At 44.9% G+C, this 19,790-nt stretch overlaps 1 protein-coding gene across 6 annotated transcripts in view; it reads left to right on the plus strand.

Annotated features, from left to right (window-relative positions):
- MAMDC2 (MAM domain containing 2) overlaps positions 1–3,262 on the plus strand; it is an 88,397-nt gene extending 85,135 nt beyond the window's left edge. For 4 of the 6 annotated variants that reach the window (XM_081880984.1, XM_081880987.1, XM_081880985.1 and 1 more), the window contains 3 exons: positions 138–397; positions 1,863–1,947; positions 2,473–3,262. In XM_081880984.1, coding sequence (XP_081737110.1) covers positions 138–397; positions 1,863–1,947; positions 2,473–2,537 — 410 coding nt within the window. In that variant the 3' untranslated portion in view covers positions 2,538–3,262. Of the gene's footprint in view, positions 1–67; positions 101–137; positions 398–1,862; positions 1,948–2,472 lie in introns of those variants that run through there. The other 2 variants (XM_081880989.1, XM_081880990.1) reach the window with 2 other exon arrangements.
- The last annotated feature ends 16,528 nt before the right edge of the window (positions 3,263–19,790 follow it).

A 19,790-nucleotide genomic window follows, 5' to 3' on the forward strand; every position in this document is an offset into this window, starting at 1 on the left:
GCCTTGGTGCACTAGGCAGCTCCAGGAAAGTCTAACTGAACTGTGGACAAATTAATTCCTTATGCAGAACAAGCCCCAAGGGTAGGGTACTCATTACAGCATTTATGGAGGTGCGTTATCTTTTTCTTTTAAAAAAGGACATTACATGTACATAGAGGCATCCAACATGATCTATGGACAAAAGACACAGCTTGTTTCAAGGGTATTACGACGGACTGTTGGACATCAGTGTCTTACATTTTTTTATCACATGTATGGCTCTGGAACAGGGCTATTAAATGTTTATATGAAAAAGCATGGTGATAAGGACGAGATCCTCCTCTGGAGAAGGCATGGTGAACAAAGCATCACATGGTTAAGAGGCCAAATAGAATATACATGTGATAGATCTCATCAGGTAAGTTTACATTGCAGCAATGGATCCCATGGGGGATGTTTATGACATGTTATAACTCACTTTTAGTTGCTAACACACATGCTGCAGTCTTGCAACAGAGTCTGAAGCAACTCAAATGAATGGGAAAGAACCACTGTTAGAATTGGTGTTCCTTAACTCACTTCACTTTCAGCTTAGGATTCATGGTAAGGAGGATTGTTACCTCTTTGCAATGCAGGTAAATCCACTGCAGTATTATGTGCTTTGGTTCCATAGCCAAGGTAACAGTTTTTTCTTTATGGATTTAGGTAGCAATAGCCTGAGTAACATTGGGTTGTAGTCCCAAACTGGCCCAGGTGTGTTCCCATGTAGTCACTTTTAAAAGTAATGTGGGAAAAATAATGTGGGAAAAACCGTGTACACATCTAGCTATTTAAACCAACACAGTGAAAATAACTCAGTGGAACAAAAATATTTTTTTCAGCTCAGTTCTCCTGATTGGCCTTGTCTGCAAGTACAAGTAACCTTTGAGTGGCCCAAGCAAGGGAACATGGTGACTCAAGTTAACAGTGAATAACTCTGAACCAGCTGATCATATAATATAGGTGGGCCTTCTTGGCAACAATGCCATCCTTGTACCTGTATGCTCAGAAGTAAACTTCATTGAGTTCCATGGTACTTACTCATAGACCTGGGATACTGCTATAATACAGACCTGGCTGGAGCCACATATGAAAGCTGAAGAAGCAGAAGGGATACAATCCTATGCAAACTTGGAGAAAGTTCAAATAAGCACAGTGGAACTTGCTTCTGTAAACATGCTCTGTATGTTGATCTAATGGTGCAATCCTAGGCATACCTGCTCCGAGGCAAGTCCCACTGAATTCAGTGGGACTTACTCCCAGGTAAGTGGGTATAGGATTACAGCCTTAACTGTACCTGAGAAGCTACAATACTGGTAATAATAATTGGAATTTTTCTTTAAGTTAAGGTATCTATCTGCCAGGCAGTCCTAAGAGAATATGTTTAATGTTCTGGATGCAATAAAGAAATAAAGATTTCATTAAAACACATTGGCCTGGATCCTAGCTAATGTGACCACAAGGAAACCAGTGTAAGGGGACGTTTTGTCTTCCTTCCAGCACATCCAATGGTCACTGGAGGGTCAGAGAACCCTCCAGAATAACATGGAGTGGGAGGTGGATGCTGAAGTAGGGGGTGGGGTGGGTGGGAAGTTTCCCAAAATTCAGTAGGGTAGTTCCCCCTCCCACATCACAAACCCTCCAGAGAGACTTTTCAGTGGGTACAGAGGGTTGGAGTGAAGGAAGTCCATTTGCATGAACTTCTTTGCATTAATTAGGTCCATGACATGATGGCTAAAAAATATTTCAGTTGACTGAAGAATTTCTTCTATATATACTTTTCAAATTATTGGAAACTTTACCTTCAAAAATATTTTAAAAATTGTATTTTTTAAAAAATACAGATTATATTTGAAGCAGTTCGTGGAATATCAGTAAGAAGTGACATTGCCATTGATGATATTTTATTTCAGAGAGGACCGTGTAAAGGTAAATTATATTTACTTTAAGTTCTTCTTCACTTCATTTCTAGTCCCCCCCCCCATTTCCTTGTGATAGATGACTATATGAACTACAAATAAAGCAGTACAGTGAGGCAGCTCCTAGTGGCACTTGTGTGTTGAATCCATGTAGATGTAAACATACCCTCAACTTGTTGGTGGAGTGCTTCCCCAACCCTTCCAAGCAGATTTGGGGGTGCATGGCACGGAGGAGAGGAAGGAAAAGTCCTATTGCATGAGTGAACCTCTTAAGTCAAATCCCGCCTGATTCTTTTATCAAATGATACCAACTGCTTGAAATTCCACTAGGCCATTATTTGAATGAATTTCATTATTATGGCTGGAATACTATACCCTCCTACCTGGGAGTAAGCTCCATTAAAGCTGATGTGACTTATTTCCAAATAGACAGGTATAAGTTTGCACTGTGTTTGTTTTTCAATAGTAGCCCATGTTAAAATGATTATCTATAGAATAGTATGCTACTTCAAATATTCTTTTCCTCCACCTCTAGAAACAGGAGAAACCATACTGCAGTCTTCTGGTTATTCTGCCGATTTTAATGAAATTGAATACTGAGCTCCACAGAAGCAGATGGAATATCACCTTGCTTATCTACAATAGGAACTGCACAGCTCCCTCCCTGCTCTCAGTTGTAGAGTGATAAATACTGAACTATTTTGTTAGCAGCATGAAGGTATAGCAAGAATTCAGCCTTGCCAATGAAGTTACTGACTCAGGGTTTCCCTCACTTTGTTTTTTATTGTATTTTATTTTGCATGTGACATCAGTTATTCTAAAGGGCTATTCATTTTGCACAGAGTGTGAAGTAATAGACAAATGTGTTTTTGGTAAACATTTTTGGGCACATAATTACAGAAAGCAAAATAGACAAAATATATAATTTGTCATTGTGTTAACTAAAACTGCATTCAGTGAATGTCTTGCCTTTGGCAAATTATGGATTTAATTTTAGAATTTAGAAAGAATGGAGAAAATATTATTAAAAGCTAGTAATATTCTGTAGGTCAAGTGAAATAGTTTTCAATTGTTGTTCAGGAAACCCAATCACTTCAGGGAACCCATTTATAAAAATATTAAGTATCACATATAAACGATTTGGGTAGGTTTTTTTGTTTTTGTTTGGCTATTCCTTGCCAAACAATTATTGTAATGAATCCATTTGTCATTCCAGCAGCTAACAGATGAACTGCTGTAAAGGTTCTGTTAAAGTGTTGATTACAATACATAAACAGTGACTTGCATACATTACAGCAAACTGGAATGCAGGTTTTTTTGTTGTTTTTTTTAAAAAAAGCTTTATAGACTTGTGCAGAATTGTCTTTATCATACTCAGCCACAAACAATCTGCCTTCCTGTTAGAAATAGATGATGCATATTTGATTGCTGAATATTTTATAGATATGTATGGGTGTGTGTTTTGTGTGCGCATGCACATGTATTTACATCACATTTTTCTATAATTTGGAACAAGGTAATAAAATACAATTTAAAATAATTTCTCTGACTCCACTTAAGTGACTAGAAGTGGCTAAAATATATTTTCAAACCTCACCCACGCACTGGTAACTTCCAGACCAGACTATTACAATAGGCTACTTTTGAAAAAAAATAATCTGGAAAATATAGCTAGCCCAGTGTGTGGCAGCTACTTTCTTAACTAGGGCTTGTTGCAATGAATACAGTCGTACCATGGAAGGAGAACAGAATCTGTTCCGGAAGTCCATTTGACTTCCAAAACATTCGAAAACCAAAGCACGGCTTCTGATAGGCTTCAGGAAGTTCCTGCAGCCAACTGGAAGCCACGGAAGCCTCGTTGGACATTCGGCTTCCCAAAATAGTTCACAAACCAGAACAGTCACTTCCGGGTTTGCGGCGTTCAGGAGCCAAAACATCTGAGAACTAAGCTGTTCCAAAACCAAGGTACGACTGTACTTATGTTTCAAGAACTTCACTGGCTTCCAGTTGGTTTGCACATGTAATTCGAACTGTTGCTGTAAACTGTTGGGAGTTCTAGGAACACAAGACCAGCTATTCCTACATAAGTCTGCCTCTGCATGTTCCGAGACTGTAATGATCACTGCACGGATTGGGTTTGGATTGGAAGGCTCTGATGAAGAATGAATAAATGGGGTGGGAGGAGGCACTAAATGGTGGGAACTTGGGTTACAAAGGCGAAATTCCCATTTCTTCCTCAACTTAAGCAACATCCAAAAGGGGAGAAAGAATGTTGGCTCTATTCGCCGCTTCCTGTGGAATGGGCTCAGGAGAATCTAGGGGGAGGCTTTGAGCAGTGGGAGGTGGGGGGAAGCAGCAGCTGAGTAGGATGCAATATGGTGCCACCTTTACAGATGGAGCAGACCCCCCCCCAATGGAGTACAGGCAATTCTCGTTTTGCACGGGGGTTGCATTCCGGACCCCCACACGCAGCAGCAGGGCCCACATAAAGCCTTCCGCCCTTTTAGTAACATTTTAGAGTCACTTCTGGCTTGGGCGCCGTGAGCAATCATGCATCCATCGGCCACAGCATGTATGCATTTGCAATCCTGACATTCCCACAAGTAAGAATGCCACAACTTGTCTTTAAAAAGAACTTTTCAAACACCGATATGACTTCCATCCCACTTACCTAGATGGAAGTAAGATCTGCTTGCTGCTTTTGGGGTGGGAGCCTGGGATGACTGAAGGCCCTGCTCTAATGGGAAACACATAACATTTTAAGATCATACCTATTCCAGTGCAACCAGGAGAGTAACACAGCAAAGCTTCAGGATCTTCAACCTTTTCTGTTGCCAGCCATTTCAGAATTGATGGTGAAGAAAACTCCTTGCCCACACAGTTCAAAGTGAAGTGTTTCATTGCCTCAAGCCAACAAGACAGTTATTTACACAATATACATAGTTACAGGTAGGTAGCCGCGTTGGTCTGCCGTAGTTGAAACAAAATAAAAAAATTTGTTCCAGTAGCACCTTAGAGACCAACTAAGTTTGTTACAGTATTGGTATGAGCTTTATCTGAAGAAGTGTGCATGCACACAAAAGCTCATACCAATAACAAACTTAGTTGGTCTCTAAGGTGCTACGGGAAGGATTTTTTTTATTTTGCTACAACAATATACATATTTAGGAGATACTGGTGCATCATAGACTACAGACTAACTAAATAAGTACAGCAGAACTTTCCTAACTTTTCATGTTGGTGACATACTTTTTAGACATGCATCATTTCAAGCCACAGTAATTCAGTTTTACTAACAAACCAAAGGTTAAACTAACCCTTTTCCAGCCCCGGGAGGAACGTGGGGAGCATTCGCACAACACACCTACATTCTGCAGCCGACACAGTAAGGTGTCCTGACACAGTTTGGAAAGCTCTGAAGTACAGTAACTTGGTCTTAAAAGGTTGTGGTAAAAATGGTAAAGAGACTCAAACTGGAAAGAGATCAATACAAAACTGCTGGATGCTGCTGGTTATATGTAAGACACACACACACACACTTTGGGTAAGAAAGCGGGGGTGGGGGGATGAGTCATGCCAGAAGCCTGTGGCCTTGAGCTGTTTCGAGAGGCCCACCCCAGCTGGCGTCCTAACCCTGAACAGAAATCAGACATGGGGCAAGGCAACACAAGAGGCAAACCAAAGCATTCCATCAACGGTGTCTCTGAAAAATTTTACACATCACTTGGGAAGACAGGCAAACTAATATCAGTGTACTGGAAGAAGCAAAGATCACCAGTGCTGAAGCAATGATTCTTCAACATCAACTTCGTTGGACCAGTCATGTTGTGCAGATGCCTGATGATCGTCTTCCAAAGCAACTACTCTATTCTGAACTTAAAAATGGAAAGCGTAATGCTGGTGGTCAACAAAAGAGGTTTAAAGACTGTCTCAAGGCAAATAATAACAACAACAACAATAATAATAATATGCTCAATATATTACAGTATAAAATATACTACAGTATAAACACCAACAACTGGGAAACACTGGCCTGCGAGTGCTCCAGTTGGAGAACAGCCTTTACCAAAGGTGTCATGGACTATGAAGACAGTCAAACTCAGGACACAAGGGAGAAACGTGCTAAGAGGAAGGCACACTTGGCAAATCCACACCGTGATCAACTTCTGTCCGGAAACCAATATCCCCACTGTGGAAGGACGTGTGGATCTAGAATTGGCCTCCACAGCCACTTACAGACTCACTTTTGGAAAACGTGTTTATGGAAGACAATCTTACTCAGCTATGAGTGATCACCAAAAAAGAACAAGAAGTGCAATTAACACCAACATTTAAATTGCACTAACAGAAATGAGGGAAACAGGGCTTATTCTGTTTAAACATAATATAAAGTCAAAAAGGAGAGATAATAAAAAAAGAAAAAAGAAAAAACAAAGAAAAGATTATTTCTTACTTACTATCTTTATAACCCTCTTTCCTGACTTCCTCACATCTCCCTTTTCTGTGTTCTCCTTTACACAATCAAATTCAGCAATTCCCTACCCTCTTTCCAATCTTATTCAATATTATACATTTCAACCTATTATGCCTTTGGTTTCCTTTCCTCTTAAAACCATTTATCACCTGTTCTTTATAACTTAATCCTTTATATCATTTGTTTAGTCTCGGCATAAGAATACTCTGGTCTTACCCCTTTTTTCTTGAAAACATTTTTACATATTTCTTTTTACCATGTCACTGATGCCCTATTCTCTTTATATCCGACATCATTTTAACATTCAAACATTTTACAGTGTTTTTGGAGATATTCTTTAAACTTCTTCCAGTCCTCTTCCACCGACTCTTCTCCCAGGTCTCGGATTCTGCCAGTCATTTCTGCCAGTTCCATATAGTCGATCACTTGCATCTGCCATTCTTCCAGGGTGGGCAAATCTTGTGTCTTCCAATACTTTGCGATGAGTATTCTTGCTGCAGTTGTTGCATACATAAAAAATGTTCTGTCTTTCTTTGGCACCAATTGGCCGACAATGCCCAAAAGGAAGGCCTCTGGTTTCTTAGGAAAGGTAAACTTAAATACCTTTTTTAGTTCATTATAGATCATTTCCCAGAAGGCCTTAACTTTTGGGTATGTCCACCAAAGGTGAAAGAATGTTCCCTCAGTTTCTTTACATTTCCAGCATTTGTTGTCAGGCAGGTGATAAATTTTTGCAAGCTTGACTGGGGTCATGTACCATCTATAGATCATTTTCATAATATTTTCTCTTAAGGCATTACATGCCGTAAACTTCATATCAGTGGTCCACAACTTTTCCAGTCAGCAAACATAATGTTATGACCAATGTCCTGTGCCCATTTAATCATAGCTGATTTAACTGTTTCATCCTGAGTATTCCATTTTAGCAGCAAGTTGTACATTCTCGAAAGTATCTTAGTTTTAGGTTCTAACAATTCTGTTTCTAATTTCGATTTTTCCACCTGGAAGCCTATTTTTTTATCCAAGTTAAAGGCCTCTCTAATTTGATAGTAGTGTAACCAATCTCGCACTTTATCTTTTAATTTCTCAAAACTCTGCAATCTCAATGTGTCTCGATCCTGTTCTAGTATTACAGGGCTTATTCTGTAATGGTACCACAACTGCCTGGCCATCCCTCTCCTTTCTTTTAGATTGCAGGTGAAAACAATCTGGGAGAGGAGGACAAATGGTTCGAGGAAGTGATTTGTTACTTGGAATTAAATATATTTAGCACATTTTGTTAGTTGGTGTTCAGTGTTATAGAAGCAGGAGAGAAGGCAACTCACACAATCAAACTCTCATTCTCCCATCTGTATCTCCCCTCTTAAATACCTGTGTCTCATAGGACAGAGAACTCTTGTAGTTGGAGAAGTGCAAGGGCTCGATCTATTGAGTGAGCTTGTAATCTATTTCCACAGCATTGAAATTTATGAATAAATAAATGCATTGCTTGATTGTAAAAAAACCACCCAAACCACTCAAGGTTGTTTACAAAAAAAGATAAAACAATAAAATTATCACTAAGGAATATCAACAACGATAATTGAAGAAAATCCAAAAAAACCCACAAAACTGAAATTAGAATCCACTGGATCCTAGGACAGAGTAGTAAAAATTACATAAAATTACCTAACAACCATCTAAAAAAAAAGAAAAAAGCAACAGCAGCTGCCATTGCCTAATCATTCAACTTTCCCTTCCGTTTGAGCAATGCTCAGGATTGGGCTTAGAAGATGACAGCGGGCAAGTGGCCAAAGACAGTGTGAGAAAGGAATTGGGGTCCCCTTAGGGCAAGAAACCCTCCCTGGAGTTAGAAAATCAAAGTAATTATTGGCCATTTGCCAATCTCCCCTTCTCGTACAAGGTTTTTGAGCAAGTGGTTGCAGAGCAGATCCACAAGCTATTGAAAGAAACTGGTTTGCTAGATCAAATCCAGTCTGGGTTAAGCCTGGTTTTGGACAAGAAACTTATTTGGTCACCTTGTATGATGACCTTTGTTAGGAGAGACAGGGTAAATAGGTCCTTGTTAATTCACAACCTCTCAGCAGCTTTTCATACCATCAACCATTGTAGCCATCTGGAGCAGCTGTCCGAGTTAGCAACACGAGAATGGGCCTTTTTGGTGCTGGCTCCCCACTTGTGGAACGCTCTTTCCAGGGAGGCTCAGGCAAAATCATTCCTCTTCTCCAGGCCTTTGCCTAATTAAACAATCTGTGGGCTTTTAAACTGGGGGGTTGGTGCAAGAATTACCTACTCTGGAAGAATGGCAGACGAAGGTGACTGAATTTATGGGACTGGCAGAGATGACCGGCAGAATCCGTGATCAGAGGAGAGAGACAGTGGAAGAGGACTGGAAAAAATTTAAACTATATCTTAAGAACTGTTGCAAAATCTCAGACTGATAAAATGTCAAGGGGTAAGAAACAGAGAATTATAGCTGTAAATATTTAAGTTAAGAGAATTTTGAGGGAAATTAAATATAGAAATGGAATGAAGGATTGCTAAAAAAAAATTTTTGAAGTGAAGGGGAGGCATGGGGAAGTCATGCGTTGTTTATGAATGTTTTTATTTGTTTATGAATCTCAAAGCGCCTGGCACAGCTATCTTAAATTGTCTCCGAATGAATTAGCTTCCCCCCCAACTCCAAAATCTAGCCCCAAATCACCAAGAAGAGAGGATCACTACACTCTCTCCAAGCAGTCATCCTCGAAAAGAGCCAATGGGTGTGTTTTTTTAGACACCAAAGAACTGCTGGACGTGGTGGTGACATAGATCCAGCTCCCCGAAGGGACCGGGGCCTAAAAGTGCTGTCTTGGAATATCGCGGGTTGGCACGCCAAGAAAAACAACCAACAATTTTTGTGCTACCTTAAGCAATTTGACATCATCTTCCTTCAGGAGACATGGCAGAATGACCCTATATTTCTCAATGGGTATAACTGCCACTACCTGCCTGCCTCTCCATCTTTAAGGGGCGGCAGATCTAGTGGTGGCCTAGCTTGTTTCATTTCCACGGAGCTGGCGCATTCTCTAACAGCCCTACCCAGCTGCAACTCTCTAGCAACAGCCGCTCTACTTAGCTTTAAGAGAACTACTCTTCTGCTGGTCAATGTCTACATTCCCCCAGGCCAAAAAAACCCCGCGGTCAAGGCTATATGGGCTGAGCTAGAGGCGTTTTTAGAGCCTTTCGACTCTACTTACCCGTCTGCCCTGACTATTGTGTGTGGAGACTTTAACGCTAGTATAGGAACAGATGACAACAGTCTATACACTCACTTCAACCTATTTATGGACCCTGAAGAACAGACGGATATTGGTGCGACACGACTGTCCAAAGATAGAAGAAGTAATTTGTCAGGTCTTTGCTTAGTGCAGGCTGCCAGTCGGAGGGAACTGCTGATATTAAACGGCAACATAGAGGGGGATCGCCCCGGGGAATATACTCATTTCTCTAAGGCTGGGGGAAGCGTCATAGATTATATTCTAATCTCAAGATTTGCTCACAGCTTTGTAAGGAAGTTCCAAGTGGGCCACAATACTCTGAGTGATCACCTACCTCTAATTTTAGAGCTTGCAGGTCGGCCTTTTGACCACTCTATTGCCGAGCCACAATATATACCTTCTATAAATTTGGGTATACCTGCTCCCAAAAGACTCAAATGGTCCCCAATACTGAATGAAAATCTAACCCTCCTTCTTCAGTCAGCGGAGTTAAAGCTTATTCGCTCTGCTATTGTGTCAGGCAATTCAGCAGATGCGATTATGGAACGTTTTAAATTACTTTTGGAAAGATTGAAATCCCATTTAACAACAGTGATACACAGCGCCGCTACAAAGAGGGCAAAGGACGGAGCTAGCTGGTTTGACCTGGAGTGCAGGCAAACAAGGAGTCAAATGAGAACAGCCTACCAGAGATATAGGAAATTAGGGACTGCCCTCCTACTTAATGCTTATATTTATCTGAGAAGGTCTTACAAACAATTACTAAGGAGAAAGAAACTGGAAGCTGAAAGAGCCGCGTGGCACAGTCTGGTTAAGGCATCGCACGAGAAAGATACTACTTGCTTTTGGCGAACTATATCTGGTCTACTGGGCCAGGAGCGTACTAATTCCATCTGTATAGTGGAACCAATGGAGTGGTTGCGCCATTTTCAATCTTTGTTCTATGACCAGGAAGTCCAACACTACAAATTATGTATTCAATTGGAGGACCTACCTCATTGGCCACCAGTAACTGTAAAGGAAGTTGAGAACTTAATCGCACAATTAAAGAACAACAAGGCCCCAGGGAATGACTATATCCCTGCCGAACTTCTGAAGTCCAACATTGGCTGGTGGGCCCCCCTGCTGGCGTCTTTATTTTCTTGGATCGACTCAACGGGTTTACTCCCAGATGGTTGGACTGAGGCAATAGTTATCCCAATCTACAAAAAAGGACCTATGTCAGACCCGGCGAGTTATAGACCAATCAGTCTTCTGCCTATACCCAGCAAACTATATGCCAAACATCTTTACATTATTTCCTGTCTTCCATCAACTTTTGACAACTACCAGTTTGCATACAGGGCAAATAGATCCACGGAAGACGCTATCACTACCACTCTCCATGCTGCTCTGTTCCATCTGGAGCAGCCGGGGAGTTATGTGAGGCTGCTGTTTGTGGATTTTAGCTCTGCTTTTAACACTATCCTCCCCCATAGACTGGTGTCCAAGCTAGAGGCGATTGGACTCTCCAACTCCACCTGTCTCTGGGTTTTGGACTTTTTGTCAGAACGTTCTCAGAGGGTTAGAGTAGGGTCACATATGTCCACAGCCCTTAGCCTTAACACCGGCTCACCACAGGGTTGTGTGTTGAGTCCCCTGCTCTATACTCTCTATACGTATGATTGTACAGCCATTTATTCCAGCAACAAAATCATCAAGTTTGCTGATGACACTACGGTGGTGGGGCTCATTTCAGGAGGGGATGAGTCCGCCTATCGGGACGAGGTGGAGCGGCTTTGTGCTTGGTGTGGAGAGAACAATCTGGCTCTTAATACGGCTAAGACCAAGGAATTGGTGGTGGATTACAGGAAAAAAAAGGCGGACATTCAGCCCTTGTATATCAACGGGGAACGGGTGGAGAGGGTGGCGGAATTCAGGTTTTTGGGAGTGACTATCGATCAGGGCATGACTTGGAGCGCAAATACCACTGCTCTGGTGAAGAAGGCCCAGCAGAGAATTTATTTCCTCAGACTTTTAAAGAAGAACAATCTGAGTGAGAGACTGCTGGTGTCCTTCTACCGAGGCTCCATAGAGAGCATTCTCACATACTGTATTTGTGCCTGGTTCTCCAGCTGTACAGCTAGGAAGAGGAAGGTGCTCCAGAAGGTCATAACCACAGCCCAAAGGATTATTGGTCATCCCCTCCCATCTTTGGAAGAACTGTACGGTTCCCGTTGTCTTAGGAAAGCAAACAATATCCTGCAGGATGCATCTCACCCGGGACACAGTCTGTTTGTACTACTGCCTTCTGGCAGGAGATACAGAAACATCAAGTCAAGGACAAATAGACTGAAAAATAGTTTCTATCCAAGAGCTGTGGCCTTCTTAAATGCAGTAACTCGATAGTGTGACCTGGGAGTTTGATGGGTGTGGGTGTGGGTGTGGCTGGAATGTGGTTTGTTTGGTTGTTGTTGTTGTTTTGCTTTTGTTGTTTTTAAGGGATGGCATCCAATTTCGTTGCACTTGTGCAATGTTGCACTTGTGTAATGACAATAAAGAATCTATCTATCTATCTATCTATATTAAGCTAACTAGCTGGCTGGAAACTGAAGCTATTCTAGCGGAAGAGCAGGCGGGATTCAGACAAGGCAGGTCCACCATAGACCATTGCTTCACTCTAGCCTACTTTATTGACAAATATGCCAAAAAATCCCGCGGGGTGCTATATGCAGCCTTTATCGATCTAAAGGCTGCTTTCGATTCAATTCCACGTGCAAGACTCTGGGATAAATTGAGCACATCAAGTATAGACAAAAGACTATTATTTCTGATCAGCTGTTTATATAAAGACACGGTGCTGCATGTAAGAACTTCGCCAAATGGCCATCTTATAGGACCAGTTCCTGTCTGTAAGGGGGTCAAGCAAGGTTGTATCTTGGCCCCAGCTTTATTCAACTTTTACATCAATGATATGGTTAATTGCTTGTCATCTCCGGACTTCCACGCCCCCAAACTGGCTGACAAATCAATATCAGTACTTTTGTATGCTGATGATGCGATACTCCTATCTCGAACAAGAATAGGCTTAAATAGGCTCATAGGTGAATTTTCAGCATACTGCAGGAGAGAGCAACTGGTAATAAACTATCAGAAAACCAAAATTATGGTTTTTGCAAGGAAACACAGACAGTACAGCTGGAGGATGGATAACCAGACAATTGAACAGGTTAAAGCCTTCAAATATCTGGGTATCGTTTTCCAGTCAACCGGGTCCTGGGATGTCCATCAAAAATGTGCCAAAGAAAAAGCAGCTCAAAGTATTAAGATGCTGTCCCGCTTCTTTTATACGAAGGGGGGCAGATACATCCCAGCAGCCGTTGAAGTTTTTCAAGCAAAACCTCTGGCGCAGTTACTGTATGGGGCACAAATCTGGACAGGGAACCACTGCTCTAGTCTTGAAACTGTTCAGTCTAAATTCCTAAGGCAGATATTCGGCGTCCCCACCTGTGTTCCAAACGCAGCATTACGACTCGAGGCCTGCCTTCCATCTGTAGAAACTCAGACCTGGCAAAGAACATTTAACTATTGGCTTCGTCTTAATCTAAATCCACCTGGTCTACTGCCTCTAGTAATGCAAGACCCTTACAAAAGCAAGTGGTTCAAAACTGTGCATCAAAAACTTCTTACATGCGGTCTGCATTCACAGTCCCTATTATCAATGGGCCTCATTAAAGCAAAGAGTCTAATAGGCCAGCGCCTGAAAGACATTGAACGGCAAAACAACCTGACTATCTTAAAGAAACTGTGCCCATGGTATACCTATTTTCCCCCTTCTCATTTTGATTCTCCAGTTTCATATTTGTTTAAACTAACCATCCCAAAATACAGACGTGCCTTTACATTGGCTAGATGGGATGTTCTCCCTTCTGCCGTACTCGAAGGTCGCTACCAAAAGACTCCATTTGAAAAACGACTCTGCCCATGTGGAGATGGTAATACGGAAACAATGTCCCACGTTCTCCTATCCTGCCCCCTTTACAAAGACCTAAGGAATGAGATTATTACTCCACTCATTCTCGCCAACCCCGGCCGTTCACCAGACATCACACTGTATTTCCTCTTATCTGATACGGATAGTCAGATAACAGAGAAGGTTGCGAGGTACATCGAGAGAGCTATGAAATTGAGGGCCACCATCTGAGTGACAGACTTGTTCATCTGACGGACCTCCTTTTGCTTGTTCTTTTCTCTCTTTTATCCTTATTTCTATTTTTAATTCCTGTATAGCTGTGGCCTGTTGGCTTTGCTAATAAAGTTTTGATTGATTGATGAATGTTTTTATTTGTGTGTTTTTTGTTTATGAAAATTAATAAAAATTATTTAAAAAAATAATAATAAACTGGGGGGTTGGGATTGTTTTTGTTTGTTACCATGGTATGTATTTTTATACTGTAATCCACCCTATGATCCTCAGATGAAGGGCAGTGAAATATACTCAGAGTCGCAAAGTGATTTCATGCTCTTTATTCAGCTCATAGTGGTGAGGAGGAATGAATGTCCCCTCAAGTATCTGCTTCATATACATTATTTACACAATGGGCTGCACATGATTGGCTAATTCTGGAATTCTACTGTAAGCCAATCAGGTTGTGGATTCACTTATATCTGGAGCATGATTGGGTGGTTCCTGCCAACCAATCATACTGCTGCATTGTTCTAGGACCAATCAGAATGCTGCATTCTGAATCCTATTGTTCTAGGACCATTCAGACTGCTGCAATTTGGATCCTATTGTTCTAGGACCAATCAGACTGCTGCAGTTTGGATCCTATTCAACTCAGTACATAACACCCCTCCCCCCTAAGTTCCAATCCTGCCCGGGAGGTCGCATTCATAGTCCTCGAGGTACGCCGGCGGCCTACGTGTGCGTTGCGGCCTGTGGTGTTCCCTGGTCCAGGGTTCAGGGTTCAGGTTCTGGCTCGTGTTCCAAGGATGCTGGCTGTGATGGGCCTGTTTGGTCTGGTGCAACCGGCTCGCTCAGTCGTGGTTCTGGTTCCGGTGTCCTTTCGGCCTCGCGGGTCCTCTCTGTATTTACTGATTCTGCCTCTCCTGCTGGCCCCTCCTGCTCTATGGGCCTCACTGCCCCTCTGTTCCCTTGGGACTCCTCTGACCTTTCCTGCTCCTGGTTTTCTCCCAGGAATCGTCGCCGTATCTGGTCGCAGTGGCGGCGCCAGCATTGCCCCCCATCCGTTAGCACCTCGTATGACACGGGGCCAGTGACCCTGGTGACTGTGGCGGGTACCCATGCTGGGCCTGCCCCAAAATTCTTTGCGTACACTGGGTCCTGGGCCTCGAAGGTCTGGGGGTTCCTGCCTTCCCCCACCACTACCTCATCCTGAGCTCTATCAGGGTGAAGGCAGTCCAATCTGATTGCAAGGCGCCAACCCATTAGTAGTTCAGCGGGGCTCCGGCCAGTCGTTGAGCTGGGGGTGGTGTGCTGTGCTAGGAGGAATGTGGCAAGGCGGTACTCCCAATCCCCTTGTGTCATGCGGCGAAGGGTATCCTTGGTGGTCCGCACCATGCGTTCTGCTTGGCCATTGGTGGCAGGGTGGAATGGCGCCGAACGGATGTGGCGGATGGCGTTCTGCGCTGTGAAGGTTTGGAATTCTCCTGGCGTAAATGCAGTCCCGTTGTCTAAGACGAGAGTGTCAGGGAGCCCGTGGGTTGCAAACAGCCTGCGTAGTACCCGGATGGCTGCGGATGTAGAAGTGGACGGTACCAGTGCGACTTCCAGCCATTTGGTGTAGGAGTCCACCACTATGAAGAATGTTTTCCCCTGAAAGGGGCCAGCGAAGTCCACATGCAGGCGTGACCATGGTGCTCGGGCGGACTCCCAGGACTGGACTGGGGCACTTGGGGGATCTGGGTGGGATTCAGGCCTGGCAGTGTTTGACCCAGGCCTCTATCTCTCCGTCGATCCCCGGCCACCACACATAACTCCTGGCCAGGGCCTTCATTCTTACTACCCCTGGGTGTGTCTCGTGTAGGGCTGTGAGGACCCTTTTGCGGAGGGGCTGGGGAACAACGACCCTGCTTCCCCATAACAGGCACCCCTTGTGGGCCGACAGTTCATGTTTGCGGGTTGTGTAGCCAGCGAATTCTGGCCCAGGGCTGCTGCTGGCCCATCCCCTCCACACCCAGTCCAGGACCCGGGAGATGACCCTATCTTTCTTGGAATGGTGTGCAACTTCTTGTGCCTGAATGGGGAGGTCGGGAAGCAGCTCCAGGCTCATAACCTCTTGTGCAGGTGCTGGGTCGGGGCCTGTTTCCGGTAGTGGTAGCCTGCTGAAGGCGTCCGCATGGCCCATCGCCTTCCCCGGGCGGTGAATCAGTGCATACTGGTAGCTGGCAAGGAAAATTGACCACCTGAGGACACGAGGAGACAGCACTTGGGGGGGGTCTGCTTTTCGGGGGCAAACAAGCCAAGCAACGGCTTGTGGTCAGTCACCACGGTGAAGGGCTGCCTGTACAATAAATCATGGAATTTTTTTACTCCCTTCACGATTGCCAGCCCCTCCTTGTCTATTTGCGAGTAGTTCCGCTCGGTTGCGTTGAGTGTCTGGGAAAAGTATGCTACCGGTACCTCTCTTCCATCCGGGAGTTGGTGTCCCAGGATAGCGCCAATGCCATAGGGCAAGGCGTCGCATGCTAGCACCACTGGCAGCCTCTCATAGAAGTGTGCCAATACCGAGTTTGAGACAAGCAAGTCCTTGACTGCCTGGAATGTAGCCTCCTGGCGCTGGCCCCACACCCAAGGGGCCCACTTGTCCAGGAGTCTGTGTAGTGGCTCCGCTACCGCCACCTTGTGGGGAAGGAAGGAATGGTAAAAGTTCAATAGTCCCAAGAAGGCCTTGCTCTTGGGCGCTGGGGCATCACAAATGGCCTGTACCTTGTCCCCAGTCGGGTGGACCCCTTCTGAGTCCACCATAAATCCCAGAAAGTCCGCCTGAGGCACTCCTAGTAGACATTTTTCCTGCTTCACCTTGAGACCCGCCATCTGGAAACGGTGCAGAATGGTGCGGAGGCGGTCCTCAAACTCCTCTGGTGTGGGCCCGGCAATCAACACATCATCGAAGAAGGGGGTGACGCCAGGAATCCCTTTAAGGAGAGAGTCCATTAGATTCTGGAATATGCCTGGTGCCACACTGACACCAAATTGCAGCCGCTTTACCCTGAACGCTCCTCTGTGCGTCACAATCGTCTGTGCCTCTGCTGTGGCCTCATCTACTGGCAGCTGTTGACATGCTTGGGCCAAGTCCAGCTTGCCAAAAATTTTTGACCCAGCCAGGGTGGCAAGGACATGGCTGACCACTGGCACTGGGTATGCATGGGCCGTGAGGGCCTTGTTTATGGTACATTTGTAGTCTGCGCAGATGCGGACCGAACCATTAGGCTTGACGGGTGTGACGATTGGGGTTTCCCAGGGGGCATTAGGCACCGGCTCCAGCACTCCTTGCTCCACGAGCCGGTCCAATTCCTCGTCTATATGGGGTTTCAGGGCGAACGGGACCCGGCGGGCCTTGAGCCTGACCGGTCGTACTGTGGGGTCAAGCTGTAGAGCAATGGGGGGGCCGTATACTGTCCCAATTTCCCATCGAAAACCCCTGGAAATTCCTTGCATAAGGTGTCCACATCCACTTGTAAGGTAGTGTGGTTCACCCCGGTGATGGCTAGCCCCAGTGGTCCAAACCATGCCAATCCCAGTAAGCTAATGTAGGGGCCCTTGACCACAAGCAAGTCCAGTTGCCGCGTCCGCCCTCGGTATTGCACCCTGAAGGTTCCCACCACCAATGTGGGGACCTTACATTTCTGGAAGTCCCGGAGGGTGGATGGGGCCGGCTTGAGTTTGGGACCCCCAGTAGGACACAGTTTCCTCGCCGAGATTATGGATAGAGTTGAACCCGTGTCAAGCTCCATGCGGCATGGGGCCCCCTCTATCTGTACCTCTATATAAATTTTCTCTACGTTGGGGTGGGGCAACTGGTATACCTGGAAGTCCGTGAGCTCCGTCGAGTTGCCTTGGTGCGTTGGGCCCCGGGACCTGGGGTTCTTGGATTGGTCATCTGATGCCTGGCATCGGGTGGGCTGAGCTCGACACACCCGGGCGATGTGTCCCGATTTTCTGCACTGCCTGCACTCTGCGTTGCGGAAATGGCAGGTCCTCCTCTCGTGACTTTTCCCACAGCTTGTGCAGTTCCCTCCTTCTCGAGGCAGCTGTGGTCTGTGCGCTGCTTGAGTGCGCTGCTGTACTCAGTGCACCTCCTCCCTGTCAGATCCTGAGTCGTCGGTGAGGTCTTCGTGGTGGACCCTTGGTTGGGATGGCAGCCTCGGCCGTGCCTCTTGTGTCGACCTCTTGGCAGCTTCCGTTGCCAGGGCCTCCCCCAGAGCGACCTGGAACGTTAGGTTCTTCTTAGCGTAGAGGCGTCGTTGCAGCTTCTCATCCTTCAGGCCACCGACGAGGCGGTCACGAAGCATGTTCTCAAATTCTGAGAAGTTGCAGAACTGGGCGGGAGAGAGGTCACAAACCCAATTATGGTTTCCCCAGGGGCTTGCCGCTTTGCGTAGAAGGCATTTCGACGAGCCACCACTGAGGGCTGCAGCAAAAAGTGCCCCTTCAGCTGTTCCATTATTGTTTTGTATGGAACAGTAGTGACGTCTTCAGGCGCAAGGAGAGCCCGGGCGATTTCAAACGTCTCCTCTCCGCAGACGCTGAAGAATATCGCCCTCTTCTTGGCGTCTTCTTCATTGGTGACCCCTTTGGCTTCTAGGAGGCAGGTGAAACGGGAGGCGTACGCTTCCCGGTCTCCAGATGCTGGGTTGAACGGCGAGAAGCTGCTGTCGGTTGCCATTCTGAGTTCTTTGTGTCCCGGAGCTGAAGCCTGGATACACGGTGCGAGGCAGTGGTGCGGCAGGTTGCGGTGCTGCGTGTGGCAGTCAGCTCAGCGGGATCCCACCTTCGTTGCCAGTGAAATATACTCAGAGTCGCAAAGTGATTTCATGCTCTTTATTCAGCTCATAGTGGTGAGGAGGAATGAATGAAAGTCCCCTCAAAGTATCTGCTTATATACATTATTTACACAATGGGCTGCACATGATTGGCTAATTCTGGAATTCTACTGTAAGCCAATCAGGTTGTGGATTCACTTATATCTGGAGCATGATTGGGTGGTTCCTGCCAACCAATCATACTGCTGCATTGTTCTAGGACCAATCAGACTTCTGCATTCTGAATCCTATTGTTCTAGGACCAATCAGACTGCTGCAATTTGGATCCTATTGTTCTAGGACCAATCAGACTGCTGCAGTTTGGGTCCTATTCAACTCAGTACATAACAGGCAGTATAGAATTTTAATAATAGTAATTATTCTTATCTTAGGTGAGACCTCTCAGAATCTTAAATTGAAGATGCTCCTGAGAAAATAGTTTCCGGGCTAGAATCTACATTGAAAGCAGTAGTGGGCCAAGACTTTGAGAGTTCCCTTGCCTCCTGCTTAGGTTTGTGCTACTGCAGCTAAAGTTGGACCCAGTATATACAGCAAGTGGGGAAAGGTCAGCCACAATGGGGAGGAGGACCATGACTGCAGTGTGAGATGTTATAACTGCTGACAGGTGCCATCTTTTCTCATCCAGTCCCCCTAACAGTTTTGCTGCACTGTTGAGTTTTATAGTTTCTTTTTTATTTATGTACTTCCTGCCATTTTGCCAAGGAATTCAAAGTTGTTTACAATTTAAAAATTCTAAAATACACTCTCCCACACCAACCGACAATAAAGCAGTATTTGGTCAGGCAAATATTACTTCTTTTCAGGAGCTGAAGGCAAGAACTCTAAGGTCTGGGCTCCTCTTAGTTCAAACGGTCATTTACTCATTTACTGGTTTTGGGTGGCATCACTGGTCATGTCTCAACACCTCTTCAAGAGAACAGTTCCTATCTCTTGTACTGCTTGACAAAAGGAGACTGGTAGGATACAGAGAACCATTACTGCAGCTTATATATAGTAAATCATTCAGTAAGCTGGTGGTCTATATCATCTTGCAACGAGGATTTTGCCTGGTCAGATGTAAAATGGTCAGGC

This window comes from Podarcis erhardii, assembly GCF_964252035.2.
Source record: "Podarcis erhardii genome assembly, chromosome: 11".
NCBI classification, from domain to species: domain Eukaryota; kingdom Metazoa; phylum Chordata; class Lepidosauria; order Squamata; family Lacertidae; genus Podarcis; species Podarcis erhardii.